The sequence below is a fragment of the Prionailurus viverrinus genome, chromosome D3 (genome assembly GCF_022837055.1).
Source record: "Prionailurus viverrinus isolate Anna chromosome D3, UM_Priviv_1.0, whole genome shotgun sequence".
Taxonomy (NCBI): domain Eukaryota; kingdom Metazoa; phylum Chordata; class Mammalia; order Carnivora; family Felidae; genus Prionailurus; species Prionailurus viverrinus.
Window position 1 is genome coordinate 24,234,845 of NC_062572.1, and position 16,049 is coordinate 24,250,893.

The 16,049-nt window shown below is 51.4% G+C and overlaps 1 protein-coding gene across 5 annotated transcripts in view; it reads right to left on the minus strand.

Moving 5' to 3' along the window:
• Positions 1–16,049, minus strand: part of NF2 (NF2, moesin-ezrin-radixin like (MERLIN) tumor suppressor) — an 81,521-nt gene continuing 65,472 nt past the window's right edge. For 3 of the 5 annotated variants that reach the window (XM_047827380.1, XM_047827376.1, XM_047827379.1), the window contains 2 exons: positions 14,798–14,963; positions 1–2,949 (listed from right to left, as the gene is read on the minus strand). In XM_047827380.1, the coding sequence (XP_047683336.1) occupies positions 2,899–2,949; positions 14,798–14,963 (217 nt within the window). In that variant the 3' untranslated portion in view covers positions 1–2,898. Of the gene's footprint in view, positions 2,950–13,320; positions 13,380–14,797; positions 14,964–16,049 lie in introns of all 5 variants that reach the window. The other 2 variants (XM_047827377.1, XM_047827378.1) reach the window with 2 other exon arrangements.

Genomic DNA, 16,049 nt, shown 5'->3' on the forward strand with positions numbered 1-16,049 from the left:
TTTTGACAGCTTAGAATTTTTATTAAAACAATCATTTAAATTACAACAATCCCCGGAATAGAAAATAGCCTTCCATGGTCTGGCCCTGACAGGAGGCAAGACCCAGGCCCCACTGGAACGAGTGAGGTTTGACATCTTTGAAAACGGATGGAGCTTCTCTGGAAGCCCACGAGGGGCTCGCCTGGCCCCAGGGCAGCTGGAAGAGGCTGTCTCCCCACTGAGGTGGACCCTCCGGGGGCTGCAAGGCCCTAGCCCTGTCAGCGAGCAACACTTAGTCACCGTCCTGGTTGTCAGACTCTGGATTTGCTGTTTTGATTTGAAAGAGAAAAGAGGGAGAGAGAAGCTTGTCCCCAAGCTTACAAAACACAGTCACTTAAGAAGTGTTATGTAATGCCATGGGGTATTGTCTAGCGGGGCCTGGTGGGTACATGAATAACTGAGCTGATGTCACAGGTCAGAGCGCTGCTGGGACTGAGGTGGGGCCTCAGTCAGGGTGAACGGTCAGGTCTGTCTGTGTAGACAGAACCGCTAAGGGCCAACACCCTAGCCTTATGGAGTGTCACTAGCTGGGCAGCCCAAGAACCATCAGAAGCACTTGTAATGAAATAATTGTGGCCAGGCCATGCCCTCAGTGGAGGCTTCCTGACTTGATAAGCTCCCATGGCCTAAAAATGTTCACTTGAAAAGAACACAGTCACCTGAGCCTCGGCACAAGTCCCTGAAAACCAAGCTCCTCTTTTATTCTGTTTCCTTCCACTGTGGCGCAGGACTTTTCTAAAGGCCACCATCCTCTCCGCCTACCCGTCTTTGGGAGGTACGCGCCAGCTCCCGCCTCCAAGGAGAGCTGAAGTGTTCCTGGAGGAGCGAGGCTCTGCTGGCCCTCCTGAGTCGGCTCTCGGGCCCGACGGTGCTCCTGCCACAGCTCAGATGCCAGCTGGCTCCCTCGTGGCCACATGGCTCGGCATTTCCCGGACTTGGAACACACACACAGCAGTTAAATAATAAAAAAAAAACAAAGCCCGACAACATTTATATAAACCACCACCATGCTCCTGTGCTCACAGCCACTGTTACAGATTAAATTTACAGGTCAGGAGGAAAGTAACTCGTCATGGAAATTCAGGGATGGGTGGTGTGCCTGGAGAGACAAAGCCTCAACACAAGAGCCAGGCCCTACATTACAGATGCCTTAAGACTCCCCTCACTGTGACCACATCTCAGGGGAAGAGGCTTTTGAGGGACAGGGAGACATAAGGAAACTCTCTCAGCCACAGCCATCTACACTGAGCATCCAGATGTGGAGTCCCACCCTGTATATCCTAAGGGGTTTGAGTGACACACAGGGCTGGCTTCCTCAGGGCAAGGGGGCCCAAAAGGGGGCTGGCCAGCCCGGGACACCGTTAGGTCAGCCTGACCGTGGAAAAAAGGCAGGATCTCCGTGAACTTCTAAGTTTCTCAAAACCACATAGGATTGCCAGAGACACCTCTGCTCTCAGGACATCTCCAGGCCCTCACATGTCCTCACTTAATAAGCCTCTTTTCACTGGTTCTGACTTTATCTCCTGCTCTGCATAACAGCCCCACTGGAAGGATCCGAATGGCTGGCAGGTCACAGCAGCACCACCAAACCATGGAGAAAAGGAAGGGCAAGAAAGTGGCCCCAAACGAAGGAGCATGGTGCTATGGGAGGGGCTCCGTGACCCGCTGCCGCCCGAGTGGAAGGGGGCTGTGCACCAGCAGGTGCAGAGCACCGATGGCGAGTGGACACCTGGCTTGTGCATCTGGCTTGTGCTGGGAGGAGCACACGGGACCCCACATGGCCCAAGGGGGAAAAAAAATAAAGGGCTGTCTGCCCCTAAAGGGCAACACCCAAAGGAGGCCCGGTACAATCAAGGCTTAGGAAGGGCTTGCTGGCATATGGCCCAGGAGGAAAGGTGATTCAGGCAGCAACACAGACTGAGGCCACAGTGAGAAGTACTTGTGGGGCCACAGAGTCCCAGCCAGGCTACCAGGTGCTGACTACAGCGTGACCGGGGAGTCCCCCGGTGGCCCGCCACAGGCAGGAGAGACTAAGGCTGAAGGGCGGTGAGAAAGACACGCAGCTCCCGCCTGCCTCTCGAACCCTGGTCTGCGGTGGCAAGAGGAAGGCAGCGAGCGTTCTGTATGGAGCAGATTCCTACTCAGTTCTGCTGGGCCCCTGGCCCCTCTGCTGGCAGCCGACCCCTCATCACAGCTCCTGCCTAAAGTCTTCCCCTAGTCACAGCTGCCTTTCCCATTCTCCACCAGCTGGCAGCCAGAGCGCAGCCTCGGGCGGGGGGGCGGGGGGGTGGCGGGCTGAGGACACATCGCGTGGCTTGTCAGGAGCCACAGGCCAGCTCACCGACGATATGTAGCAGGCAGGCAGGCTGGCAGGCAGGCCGCTCTGGGCCTGCGCTCGGGTGGGCCACACTTCTTCGCATGCCAGTTCCTCACCAGTGGAGGAGATGAACGTTCTGGAGCCAGGGTGGGGTGGGGGCGGTGGTACCAGGCTCCCTGTCTCCAGGGCTCCTGCACACTTCACTCCCCGGGGCTCGGGAGGTCAGCACTGGACAGTGAGACATAGACCCCAGGGTGCCTTTGACAAAGGAAGTTTGGAACCCCACATTAGATGAGGAAAGACAAATACTTCTTTAAAATGTTTAAAATGAACTAGAACCCCACGAGAGAGCTCTCTGCAGGTCACAGTTCAAGGCAATTGCACATGAAGGGGGCTGGGCTCTCCACTCAGCTGGGGAAAGTTCCAGAGCTCCCGTGGAAGCCCCCAGCCAGCCCACCTATGATGACTCCCACGGTGTCTGACCCATCCCTCTGGTGCCGGGAGCAGCAGGTGTGACAGATCCTGGGCTGGCTGGGCACCTGCTAGAGCTCTTCAAAGAAGGCCACTCGGGACTTGGCGCTCTGCAAGGTGAGCTGCAAGGAAGCAGAGAAGAAGTTGAAGGGCGCTGGATTTCTGCTTTTATGACAGGTGCCATCCTGCCTTGGGGACTAACCTCAGGGCTGGTTTGGAGTGGAAGGGAAGGCTGCTCAGACAGATATTCAAGGAGCTGGCGGCCAATCCCAAATAAGTTTCCAGATTTGCCCAAGAACTCAAATTAGGAAGTGACAAATGAGGACATGCCAGGAGGGATGGCTGGTGGACAGAAGCATGTCAGCAGGAAAATGTCATCAACATCATCTTTTCACAGAGGGCAGGAGCTCCCTGGACACTGTAAGAGATTCTCACATTCTCGTCTACGAGAGTGTCTAAGATGCTTCTGTGGGGCTCCGTCTGCGGTGGCGCCAGCCTGGGATGCTCGTCCTCTCCAGGGCTCAGAGGACCGGCTTGGCGACACAAGCCTCAGGCAAGGCAGGCCTGTGTCAGACAAGGAGGAGAGTGTCCCTCCCACTCCTGGCTCCCCAGGTAGCCCTATAGCAGACTTGCCCATGACCTGGCAGCTCACAGGGGGTTTGCATCTACAAGCTGGGAGGCAATGAGCTTTCTGGTTGGGGCTGGTTCGGGCAAGGGGGACAGTCCCCAAGGGGCAGTCCTCTGTCTGGAAACTTAAGGCCTTCCCAGGAAGGATGCTGCCCTAAGAAGCACAGGGCTGGGAAGATGCAGACAGGCAGGATCAGGGGTTGAGCTCTTGGCATGGTAGAAAAGGCACTAGAATCTGTGACCCTCCGGAATTGCTGAACCCTCAGCCCCTGAGACTCTGTAGGCCACTTCCCAGGATCTCCCCAAACAGAAGCATCTGGCACGGACACTTTCCAGCACCTGCTCCCCCTCCGGAAATCACCAGTTTGGGTGAGACTGTGTATTCCACATCCAGCTCCTGGACTTCATAAAGGAGGGTTTCCAGGGAAGGTGGACACAGAGCACACAGTGTTCATCTTCATATCCCCCAAACCCACTTAGCTTACTGCTTCACACCTAGTAGCAGCTCAAACAATGTTTGTTGAATGAGTAAGATGTAGGCTCTTAAGGAAATGGTGTGATGCATGGGAAAGGCAAGAGCTCCACATGAGGCTAAGAAGGCCCGGACACTAATTCTTTTCCGTCACCAGCTCGCTGTGTGGCCTCCGTGGACACCCTTGACTTCTCTGAGCCTCTTTCCTCTGGAGTTAAACCATGGAAGTGGGTTGGATGGTCTGGCCCATTCCCTGGACCTCTGGCAGTCTCTAAATCTGAAAAGTCCTTGGTACCATCTTGCCTCTCTAAAGGGTGGGGGAGGGAAGCTCAAAACCGATCCCTTCTCCATCAAACACAGGCGGCGTCAGTGTGCTCAAATGAGACAGCTTGAGAGCTGGCTCTTTAAACCCTGCCAAATCTTGTGGCCTTGAAGTTCCTGACTAACAAGCTGAGTGCAGGGACGCGTCTGGGCTGTCTTCGTCAGTGGAACCAATTTCAGAAGCCCTCTGGAAAGCCCAGCTCTAATGGGAATGGAGAGGGCTTTCATTTCTTTGCTTAAATGGAACTCCCTCTAGAAGGGAGCCAAGTCTGGATGGGTTTCTCCCTAAATGCAGTCAGAGGAGAACGGCTGCGGGTTATGTGCTCTGTGATAATGGGACTCATGATGTTAACCGGGAAAGAAAGAGAACCTAAGAATCACTGAGACAAAATCCTCTTACTGGAGAGTTTAAATCAAAAGGTGTGAAACCCAATGTCTCCACTTAGATTTCTTCCACACTCCCAGAGAAGACCTCTGGCTGGCTCCTCGGGGGGACAAGGCACCAACAGGGGACAGGGAGATGCCCACAGCCCTTCCACACACTGAGTCACAGACAGCTCCAGCCAGGCTGCCTGACCTAAAGCCGCTGACCAGTTGGATGGTCCTGGGCAGGTCACTCACTCACTGTGGCCTCAGCTCCCTACGGTGAAGCGGGGCAATGGCACCCCTTCCTCACAGGGGGACACGGAGGGTAAATGGGAAGCACTGCGAAGCAGTCAGCACCATGCCTGATGCTCACGGAGAACCCAACAGCCGTTAGCACCAATCGCAGCATCACATTTCTTCCCCTAACCCCAGCTTTGGCTCCTCTCCTTCCAGTGGGGGCGCAGGGCAGAGTGTAGGCTAGAGGGGGTACAGAAGGCAGGGGCATGCACTGTGCTGGCCTTCGTGGCCTCCAAGGCAGGGCGAGAGGATGGCCCCGAGAGGCCTGGCCACTTCCCCAGGCAGGAAGCCCAGGCTGTGGGGGCCTCCGAGAGCCTTCTGCCCATTTGTACAGTGTTGGCTCCAAGAATTCCTGGATCCTCTACCCAAGCTGCGTGCTGGCTGTCCCCTCGAGGTGCCAGGGGAAGGTTTTGGCAGCTCTGGCAGTGCCAGATTCCAGTTATTCAAGCATGTGTTTGTTGGGATGCAAAGCCCTCTTCGGGTGGGCAAGATGCTTCCCTGGATCCCCACCCCACCCCACGCTGCACGACAGGGGCTCAGCCTGACCTCTTATCTCACAAAAGCACAAGTGGTACCCCAGCCCGAGGAAAGGTTTGGAGCAAAGTCAAATACTCTGGCCATGTAGAAGTAGGAAAGCACCACAGACATGTGGCCTCGGCAAGAGGAGAGAGTACCACAATCCTCCATAAGGCACCAGGCTGCTACAGGAACAGGCAGACCCACCAGACAGAGGTGGCTGACGTGACCGTGGACGCTGAGGACACTGGGAGTCTCCTGCTGTGGCCCACAGGCGGATCTGGCTACCACTGCCCCTGCCTTTTACCTTTACTGTGTAATTCCTGGCGGTCCTAATTCCATTAGGGACCCTGCTGTCAGGGGAAATTATTGCACAAGTGCACTGTCTGCCGCTGGAACCCTTCCAGTTCCCACCACGGCCTCTGCCTGCTCCCCCCCCCTCAGCAGCATCCTTTATCTTAGACATCAAGATGTCCTCCTCTGGAGCCAGCCAGCTCTCCCTGTGCTCATGAAGGAAAGCGGGTGGGGGAAGCAGGCGGTAAGAGGAGGGTCTGCACTGGGCGAGAACTCAGAAGCCCAGGGGCAGAGGTCAGGAGGGCCCCCGGGGCACCGCCGATAGCATCTATCAAGCTGCCTTCAGCCTGGCTCCTCTCACCTGTGGGATCTGTCACCACCTGCTGTTTCTAGAAAGCTCACTAACTGTCACGTTTACAGTACAGCTACAGGCAGGGGTATTCCTAAGAGAGAAGGGGAAGGCTCAGAGGAAATGGCACAAAGCGAGCCCTTCATAAAACAAACTGGCTCTGTGGGTCTTTGTGTGCTCATGAAAATCAGCTAACAAGTGTCCTGGTTTCCCTGCCGCCCTCCCATGCTTTAAGGTGTACGAACCCGTGTCAGTGTTTGGTCTGCCTTCTTGCTCAGCGACAGGCCCGGCTCTCTGCTCACAGCACAGCAAAGGTGCCATGGAGATGGCCTGACAAAGGCCTCACCTCCTGCAGGTCACACTGTGAGAACTGAAGCCAGTCTCCCCAGTCGCCCCCCCCTCCCCCCCCAACCCTGCACTCTGTTTGATGATCGACAATAACCCTCTGCGCCCTCTGGCCCGACTTGCCGGGTTGGGGAGGCAGCGCCTCTGGGAACAAAGGGGAATTCCCCGAGGGCACATGGTGTGGGGTCCTACACTGCCATGGGGGGGGGACTACCCTGCCATGGCCTATCTCCAAGCTTGTCGGAAAAAAGGTCTCCTCTGAATTTAAGTAGGTGGTGAAGCGGAAAAGCCTGGGACGCGGAGAGACAAGGAGGGCCTTGCAGACAATGGCTACATCATTCTGGGACCTGCTGAATCTGGTCCACCTTTCTGATTCCTTGTAAGGACAAACAGCTAGAGCTCTGCCTGGACACGACTAGTGACTGTGTCTGCCACGCACCGCTCAAAACTCACACTGAATCCAGACAAGGGCCAACCCTGGGGCTCCCGGCAGTCCCGCCAGCTCCTTCGGGAAGCCATAAACCACAGAGGCCCTGCACAAAGCCTCCATCCTGCAGTGCTCTTGCCAGTTCCCTAAAGATGACTAAAAGAACATGAAGTTTCCTCACCAGGCATTGGGCTGACCCGCTTCTCTCTTCCAGCTGTCTCTTCACATCTGATTAAAATCAGCCGTGTGAATAATACAGGAGGAATTAAGTTCTCTCTTGACTGAACCGGCTGTTCAAGTCTGTCACTAATCCAATTCCTTTCTGAGAAGACAAACTTCCTTTGCTTTCTCTGCTGCAGATCTATACAGCTTGGTCTTTATCTTACGAGGGGCTCCGATCCACCTGTTGGGCCTGGCCCCTTCATCCTGCCCAGCATCAACAGCCACAAGCCTGGCAGTCACCTCTCTTCCTGCGCATTTGTCCATCAAACTGCCAGTTGTCTGTGACGGCCACCAGGCTGTGAAAGGGCAGGAGAGGGAGCTACTTGGCAGAGCTACACCTCTTCGAGCTATCAACTGTGTGTGGTGTGACCACATGGGCACATCCATCCAATCTCAACCAGTTCAGATCCAGGAGACATATCTGTCTCCTTAAAAAGGCAGGAGGCTGGCTCCTCTCAAGCCTACACAGGACCTAACCCAGGCAGCACGCCGTACACAGGTTCAACCAGCTCCTGCTCACTGGGCAAGTGTTTCAGGCAGCCCATCAAGACACAACAATCTGGCACCTGCCCAGTCCTAAGAAATGGCTCCAGGGTCTAGAGACAGCAAGCCTGGAAGGCACCTGTGACAAGCACCAGGCTCCCCAATCCCTCCCGGCTGGGGGCAGTGGGGAATGTGGCCAGCTACAAAGGATCCTCCAGCATCATTCTCAAGAGTGCCCCCTGCTGGAAAAAGACAGCACCAGGCTGGCTGCCAACTCTCCTTCCAGCTCTCCTCTAAAAGTCCTTTTGGGGGAATCATTTCCCAAAGTGATGGGAGGGTAACTAAATGTATTCCGGCATAGAGCCTGCAGCAGCAAGGCTGCTTGATTAAGAATGAATTACACTTTCATCAGCACATAGAGAAAATTGATTCACAAGGCCGCATTGTGATAATCTTGTTCCTAAAGCAAAAAGGGGTGGCGTGGGGGTGGGCAGGACACAGAGCCACTTGGGCTATCAATGACAAGAGAAAGGAAGCTCTACAATTAAGCTGGGAGAACAAAACTAATCAGAGCGCCAGGATTCCTCCAACTAGTCTCTGGGGGCCTTGCCTCAATCCACTCATCCCGAGGGAGGAGAAAGGAAGGTGGGAGGGGGGCCGTCTAATTCATTTTAAACAATAAGACCCACAGTGCTGAACCCATTTTAGATACTAACCTAATAAGTCCAGGCGCTGAGACTGCTTGTCCCATAAAAATGCAGCGGAATTGAAATGCAAGCCCTAAAATCATGTTACACCTCCTTTCCGCCACTACATATCAAAAATGAAGGAGCGGGGGAGGGCACGGATTCAAAAGGACATGCGGATTCTCTGGCGCTGGGATCCACGAGGAGAAAGCCAACTCTGGAGCAGAAAGGTGACAGCCAAATCAGCAGCAGCAAATTCCAACATAATCTTTGGTTTAGGGTGTGATCAACATCCCCCCTTCCAAATCAGAGCCAAGGAGGGGGCAGGCCAGTGAAGGGGGATAGTTGCTGTACACTGGCCAGATTAAGCGCTTCTGCCGTCTTGCTAGTGACGGCTTGCACCCAAATGCCATCTGGTGATGTGTACGGGGAGAGAGCTGTGCGCACACTTATCCCTAAGCAGGGGTGGGATGAAAGGCCAAGTCCATCCCAATTAATGAATTCAATTCAGGGAAAGCCCAGAGGGTCTCTTTTGTATATTAATCTTTTAAGGACCTAACGTAGGAAGATGCCTGGAAACTGGTGTGTGCCTGTGTCTTGAGCTGCCCGTGAGATGCTGGCAGGGGCCTTTGCTACTCCGTCCTTCTACCTGGAAAATGGACTAATCAGTCTGATTCACTTCACTGGGCAGGTAGAGACGAACTCATAGCTACAGAGTTCTCTGAGCACTGAGTACCTTAGCAAAAAGGTGCAGACACGCTGATGTCATTCTCAAATTGCCAATATCAGAAGGGAAATCACAGCAAGGATCATAAGAACAGAACCTCAAGCCCGCAGAATGAGTTTGCATCCCATCTCTTCCCTCCCACTGTTGCAGTAACAAATCAGGTGCCGGAGGAAGGCTGCACTGAAACACATCTTCAGTGCTGAGGGACCAAATGGGATGTTTTACTGCATCAAATAAGGCCCAATAATGTCCCCAGGCACTTCCAAATGGTTGTAAAACATCCTAAGAGGGCAAAGCAGGTTTTGTAGGATCTTCAACGCCTCCCCAAAGGGCAACTGCTTGACTGGGTAAAGTCTCCCAACCAAGAAGAGGAACTAGGTCGTGGTCTTTCGGAAAAGAGGCTGGCAGAATCTTCTATCTAGAGAGCTACCAGAAACAAGCAAGAGAATGGTAAGCCCTCCCCAGTTGAGAGGCACCTGGACATCTAGCTGGTGCACGTGTTAAGGTAAGAGTGGCCTTCGGGGATGAGCCCAGGCATCGCATCCAGGAAGAGCAGGCTCCCGGAGACCAGGCTGTGCTTCCCAATGCTTTCGCTGTGCTTCCCACAGAGCAGGGAAGAGTTCACCATTGCAATCTCTTCCACGCATTTTCTATCCACACCTGAGTGCTGCTGCTCCTTGCTAATCCTTGCTCCCACCCCCGTTCTTCTCCTCCCCCCTCCTGCCTCTGCCACCCTTCAACAGCAACAAAAGAAAGGTTCTGGAGCTGGGAGCCAGTGCACGCTGCCTTTAAGTCAGGGCAGAGGATGCCGCACCAGACGATGCCCAGTTTCCAAAGCAGGCAGAGCCAACTGCCAGCTCGGGTCCAGTGACCGGGGTCATGGAAGGGCTGAACACATTAACTACACACAAGCATCAGAAACTAACCAGAGCCCTCTTTGAGGCGGGCGACCAGAGGTCACCAGGGAGGCTCTGGCCGTTGGTGTTAATTGTGGGAGAAGCCTTTCACGCATACTCAATCCTGCCCTGTGATTTATCACTTCCCTGGTGTTCTAAGTGTTCTACTTCACTTCGCCAGCCCTGCATCTCCAAGGGGAGTCAGTGCAAATTGAAGATGACATTGGACTTTTATGTCTTCTGGATCCAAGCGGCAGCTAGAGCTTCAGAGAACTGTCAAGGCTACTCATTCCTGTTCCTCCACCAGCAGAAACCACAGCTGGACCTTGATGGCTCAAACCATTTACTAATAAAATAAACTTTCTAAGCTCCATGATCCTCATGATTTGTCCTCTGTCGATTTCCTTTGAAACCCTGTGCTCCCTTGGAGATCATGGGCACAAAAATGATGACAAGTTTGCTGGCACTCAGACCAGCTCAGGATCGGGGAGTGAAAACTGTCCCCTGAGAGGGGATGAGAGCAAGACCCCGAAATGTACAAGCTCTGGCACTGCATCTTCACCTCCAAAGTGTGCAGCACAGCCAGCCACAGCTCACTTCCTTGGCACTGTGGCTCTGAAGCCCACGGCACCTGTGTCCCCTTCACTCCAGCCTCACTGCCGGACCTCACTCCCTCACTCAAAAGACTCAGAGGCCAGAAGTATGTGTTGCTGTCGCTCCCCCTGAGAATGAAATGAATCTAGGTTCTTAAGAGCGACTCTTGACAACTAGGTGCCACTCTGAATCACATGCAAATGCCAAACCAGCTGCACTGATTATCAATGGCAGGGTGGGGGCGGGGGGAGCGAAGTGGAAATGTGGGCAGTTAAGATTGGCAGGAGGAACAAAATATACCCTTGCAGACTCAAATCGGATAGCAAAAGAACCAGTGATGTTAATTCTGGCTTCTTCAAAGTTTTTACCTCCAAACTCATGGAAACTCTTTGCTGAGCTCTTCCTGTGTAAAAGAGGTGTGTTACCTCTTTTAATCCTCCTAACAATCCTGGGGGTTAAGAACTGTTTTGTTCACTTTTTACAGGTGAGGACACTGGGCATTAAGAGAAAGTAAGAGTTACAGAGAAAACGAGTGGCAGAGTAGTGGTAACCTCGGTTAGCCAGACAGGACAGCCTCTTGGCATTCCCAAGGGAACATTATAACTAAGCCCTGAACCCAAGGGTAATCCCTGGAATTAGCTTAAGTGAGAGTACTTCGGAGAGGACACTGGGACCTCACAGTGAGGCAGGAAAGTACTGAAGGTGAGAAGAAGGAACATGCCTGCGTTGTGGGAGGTAGGTAGAACCATTCTTTTCTTGAAGAAATCTATGATCAGAAAACATTAAAAACAAAACAAAAATCAATGCAGCCTGGTTTGAACCAAGATTACCAAGATTAATGGGCTCTCAGGACACTGGAAGCTCTCCAGGTCACCACCAGTCTCTGCATTTCTCGTCCTAGACTTTGTAGATGGAGCTCTGACCTTCACACTCTAGGTGCCCAAACTTCCAAAGCCCACAGTGGTGTTTCTCTTTACTAGGCTTACTTTGGCCCAGACTACAGTAGGCACAGCCCCAGGGCTGCCCCAGCACAGGCAGGTGGCTACTCATCATGCTCAGTCACTAGCCCCAGGGACCAGCAAAGTCCAGAAAATGGAAAGAGAATCAAACGTGAGGTGTAGCAAAAACTGCCACTATTTAATCTAGTAATGCTGAGATAAGTCCAGCTATTATTAAAAGCCGAGCCCATTCTTCTGTTAACCCTCGAGTAATCAGAATTCTTGATTAACTGGAATCTGGCAGCCTGCTTTGAAAACAAGTTCACATCAAGACATTAAAAAAAAAAAAAAAAAAAAAAAAAAGACTTCTGTAAATGTCCTCGGAGCAGTACAAATCTGACTGCAAATCAAACCTCATTTGTCTATAATAAGAGCTCAGTGAGAACTGGCGGTCAAAATCAGGTCCCTGAAGAATCGAAACATTCTGAATCATTACAGAAAAAAGACAGATGAAATCGTATCAAGGTGGAATGGTATCGTCATATGCAGGAATGCCTGACAGCACAGGCTGACACAAAAAGGGATTTTTCTGCTGGACCCTGTGCTAGTCACAAAGTCCAGGAAACCAAAGTGGATCCACCCCAGGGTCCTCTGGGCACCGTGGGGTCTCCACTTGGACAGATGATCCCCCTGGCCTGCCCAACTCCAGCGTTGGTCATACTGCCCTGCTCAGAGCACGCGCTGCTTGGTGTCAGGGCGTTTGATGCCAATGTGTGGCATGAAAGCTGAAGAAATAGGAGCCCGCTAAATAAAAGTGTCACACACAAATTGGGGTTCATGGTATGGGCTCTTGGAACCACTGACAGACAGAATCCATCTTATAATGAGATCCATCTGGGACTTTAGTAGCTAACCTCTCTTGCTTGGATAACAACCACAAATAAGGTCTATCTTATGCCAGATCTCACTTTTTGGTAGAAAGCTTCCAGTGAGCTTATTTTATTCTAACAGCAGAAACTGTGGTGAGGACACCAAAGGACACATCCTACGCGACTGTCAGGTGTCGGTGGGTCCACTGGCTGGCGTACCGCTGGGGATTAGGTAAGGAGCAGAGGCAGGATGTTATGTTATTACCGGGCATAATAAATTCTCCCTGCTGCCGAGGCATGTTGGGAGGATGATGAACTATCGCAGAAGGAAAGGAGCAATCATTCCATTAATTCACTCAACAACCACTGACTGCTCATCTATTGGGTGCCAGCGACTGTCCCAATGTGAGTTCATGCTGACCACAACTCTGCCCCAGGCTGTGGAGGAGCTGAGCAGAGACAGTCTTCAGAGCACCAACAGACAGATAGATGGTCCACTTAGATGGGCTACAGATCAGACCGCTGTACTGTTGGTTTGCTTGACTTGGAAAGAAAGTGGATGTGTACAGAAAGGGGAGGCTCTAAAGGCAAATGAGTGAGTGAGGACAGCCCCTTCATTCCGCGACCAAGTATGACCATGGGTCTTCAGAAGCTGTCACCACATGAAAGGTCTTGATCTTGAGTTAAAGACACCCAGATCTATCCCATTTCCATGCTAGAGCTATTTATCTAAGGACTATGCCACTGAGACAAAGGATTTTAGACAGACCTCACTGGACGAGAAGCCATGACCATCCCCAGCCCAACGATGACACAAAATGTGATGGACAGCTGGTCCTACAGCCCCATGACATGCTCTTCAGAACGAGGCAGCCTTCTGAACCCCCGGAGGTTGGTCTGGCCCCACAGGGCGGACGCCTGCTCTCAGACTCAAAGCATGCTGCGGCCAGTACCCAGTGCCACCTGCCCTCGGGAGGGCTCGGCATGGCCCAGGGACAGAGACAGGCAAGCTCATGCATGGGTTAGTATCACAGAGGGTAGTACCATCACCACATACAGAGTACCTGGGATAACCTACTTTGAGGGCTCAAATGCAGATAGGTCTTCTGCCTTGGGCTTGAGGCTAAACCAGCAAAATAAAATGAAGAAAAACAAAAACATACCCTGTGATATCAACAAATGCCACATGTGCCATTTGCAAAATGCTCAGACAGGCCTGAAATGGTGACAAGTGACTTCATTTGTTTGTTTTTATGGCCTGGAAACAGGTCCCTCCGGCTTTCCTGAGGGCCTGGCTCACGGCAGCAACAGCAAAGACGAGACCTTTCAGTGTGCCCAGATGAGGAGCCTGGGGACAGGAGCGGGGGTTGGGGGTGGGGTGCCTGAGGAAGCTCCTTCGAGGGCTGACTGGCTCCCTGGCCCAGGCATCATTTTACCTCTCGGCTCACTGGCTGAGGCCTCACTTTAGTTCCCCTTTCACTAACTGTTCAATAATTTAGTTTTGGAAGTGAAACCCAGTAAATAACGGAAGCCAGAGGGAAGAAGAATGTGGAATGGGGAAAGGCCTTTCCTTTTCAGCTATGCTATTAAGAGGAATTCTCTACCCGGTGCCAATACTAACTGGAGTACAGAGAAGGAATTTGAGGCTCCCGACTGTACCCATTAGCACTGGCAAGTAGCTATAGAACCCTTGGAGTTTTCAGATGCAGCTTAACTACTGAAAACAGATATTCCTTAACCTGGGAGACCACTCTAAAGAATAAGGTAAAGAGTAAAAAATTAAACTTAGGTAAACCATCATGATCTAAACTCAATGAACAGTCTCATCTTAATGACACCTCTTTTACAGGTATTAGCCTGACCCTGGGCTATAAGTCAGGAACAAACCAGCAGGAGGGGCCGTTTGTGCTTTGTCCGAGAGAGAAGCACACTCTTGGGCTGATATTTATGGAATTTAACCTTCTCTAAAACCTGAACGCTCAAAATATCAGTAGAGAACAATTTGAAACTGATAGCAACATAAATGAAGTTTCATCTTTTAAAACATTAAGGTTCTTCTAGACACTTCCTTTTAAGTATGAAAAACGTTAAAAATTCAGAATTTGGTTTCTTTAAAGTAAGAACAGGATTTTTTAAACAGTCCTTGCCACTTAATAACCCAAAAAGACTAGAGGGAGAGTCCATTCTCAAAAGCCTCTGTTTCATTTTGCTTTCTCATGAAGTAAGGCAGCTCCCTGGGCAGAACTCCCCTTGGCTTAAAAGACAGAATCGCTTTACTGCTAAATGATGGATCAAAACCTGTCTCATAACAGTGATTCATTTCATCAGAGCTTTTAACACAGGCTCCCCTTCCATCAAGCCAATGGGTTCACAGTCACTGGCAGATTAAATTCCCTTTCTGGCGTGAGTTAAAAAATTTCCTCAACTAAGTATGTATAAAAAATGATAACAGTCTAATGACTTGGCTACTCAGGAAACCAGATGCCAACCTCCATTTCATTAATGACTGTCCTGATCAGTGAAAGACGGGAGACTCGGTACCTTTTTGATGGTGTTGTGCTTGCTGCTGGTGCCACCCCGGTCAGAGTTCTCGTTGTGCAGAATGTCCAAGGCTGTCTCCCTCTCTTTGAGTTTCAAGGCCTCAATCTCAGTCTTGAGTTCATTGAGCTGCTCCTGTAAATGCTTGCTCTTCTCCATGTATTCCACTCTGCCAGCAAGAGGACATGGTGTATTATGGCTTTGGCAACAGTGAGACATGGGATCTAGGGTCTGCAGCCTGTATGGAGTTCATCACATCTCTGCTCAGACACTCCCAGGCCGTGGGAGCCTGGGCCAATCACTAAATAGGTCTGAATCTGTTTCCTTGGCCATGAGGTTGGGCTAATGATCACAGGGCTGTGGTCAGAATTAAGCAAAATAAAGGGTAGGAAAGCCCTCTGGTAAACTCTCTGAAAGCGCTCTACAAATACCAGTTACAGTAGATAGTTTTTATTTCCGCACAAGCAACAACACATGAATCAAGACTCCTGACATCCAAAACAATCTCCTCGTCTTGGCCCTTCTTGGTTAAGTGATTCTATTCAAGTGACCTCTTCTGCTAGGCCGTGGCCACATCCCTACTTGTTTTGGGACATCATCTCCTAAATAGAATGGAAGCTTGCTCAGCCAACATCAGGAAGAAAAAGATTCCCACCACCACCTGCAGGTAGATATACTGTATCTACAATGGTGAAAATCTGGAAATCATTCTCAAAGTGTCCAACTATAATGTCATGGCCAGGCAAATCATGCAATATAAATGCTAATTCTGTAGTGATTCCCATGGCTAGTATATGGAGTCTGTCATGTGATGGTAATGTCACATGCATGGGTGATAAGAAAATACAAACTATAAAAAAGCAGAACACGGAACAGGATGTAGCCTCTCCCTGATCACAACCACGAAATGCTTACTATGCCTGGTCAATGGAGAAAGACTTGAAGATGAACTTGGACAGCAGATACCACGGAGAGGCTCGTGGTTGCTCACCCCGAGCTCCAAAGAGGCACTGTCCCGAGACAGCTCTTCCAAGGATACTGTACAAGGTGAAAGCACATACCCTCAGATGGGCTTGAAGCTGAATCCCGGTTCTGTCCCTCATCAGCTGTGTGATGCTGGGTGAGTTCGTTAAACACTCCAGATCTGTGTTCTCATTTATAAATGGCACACTAAAACCTACCTCTGATGTTTGAGGCTAGTTAGTGGGAATGAAATGAGACAAAGCTAAAAAGCCCAGACATGGGGCACCTGCGG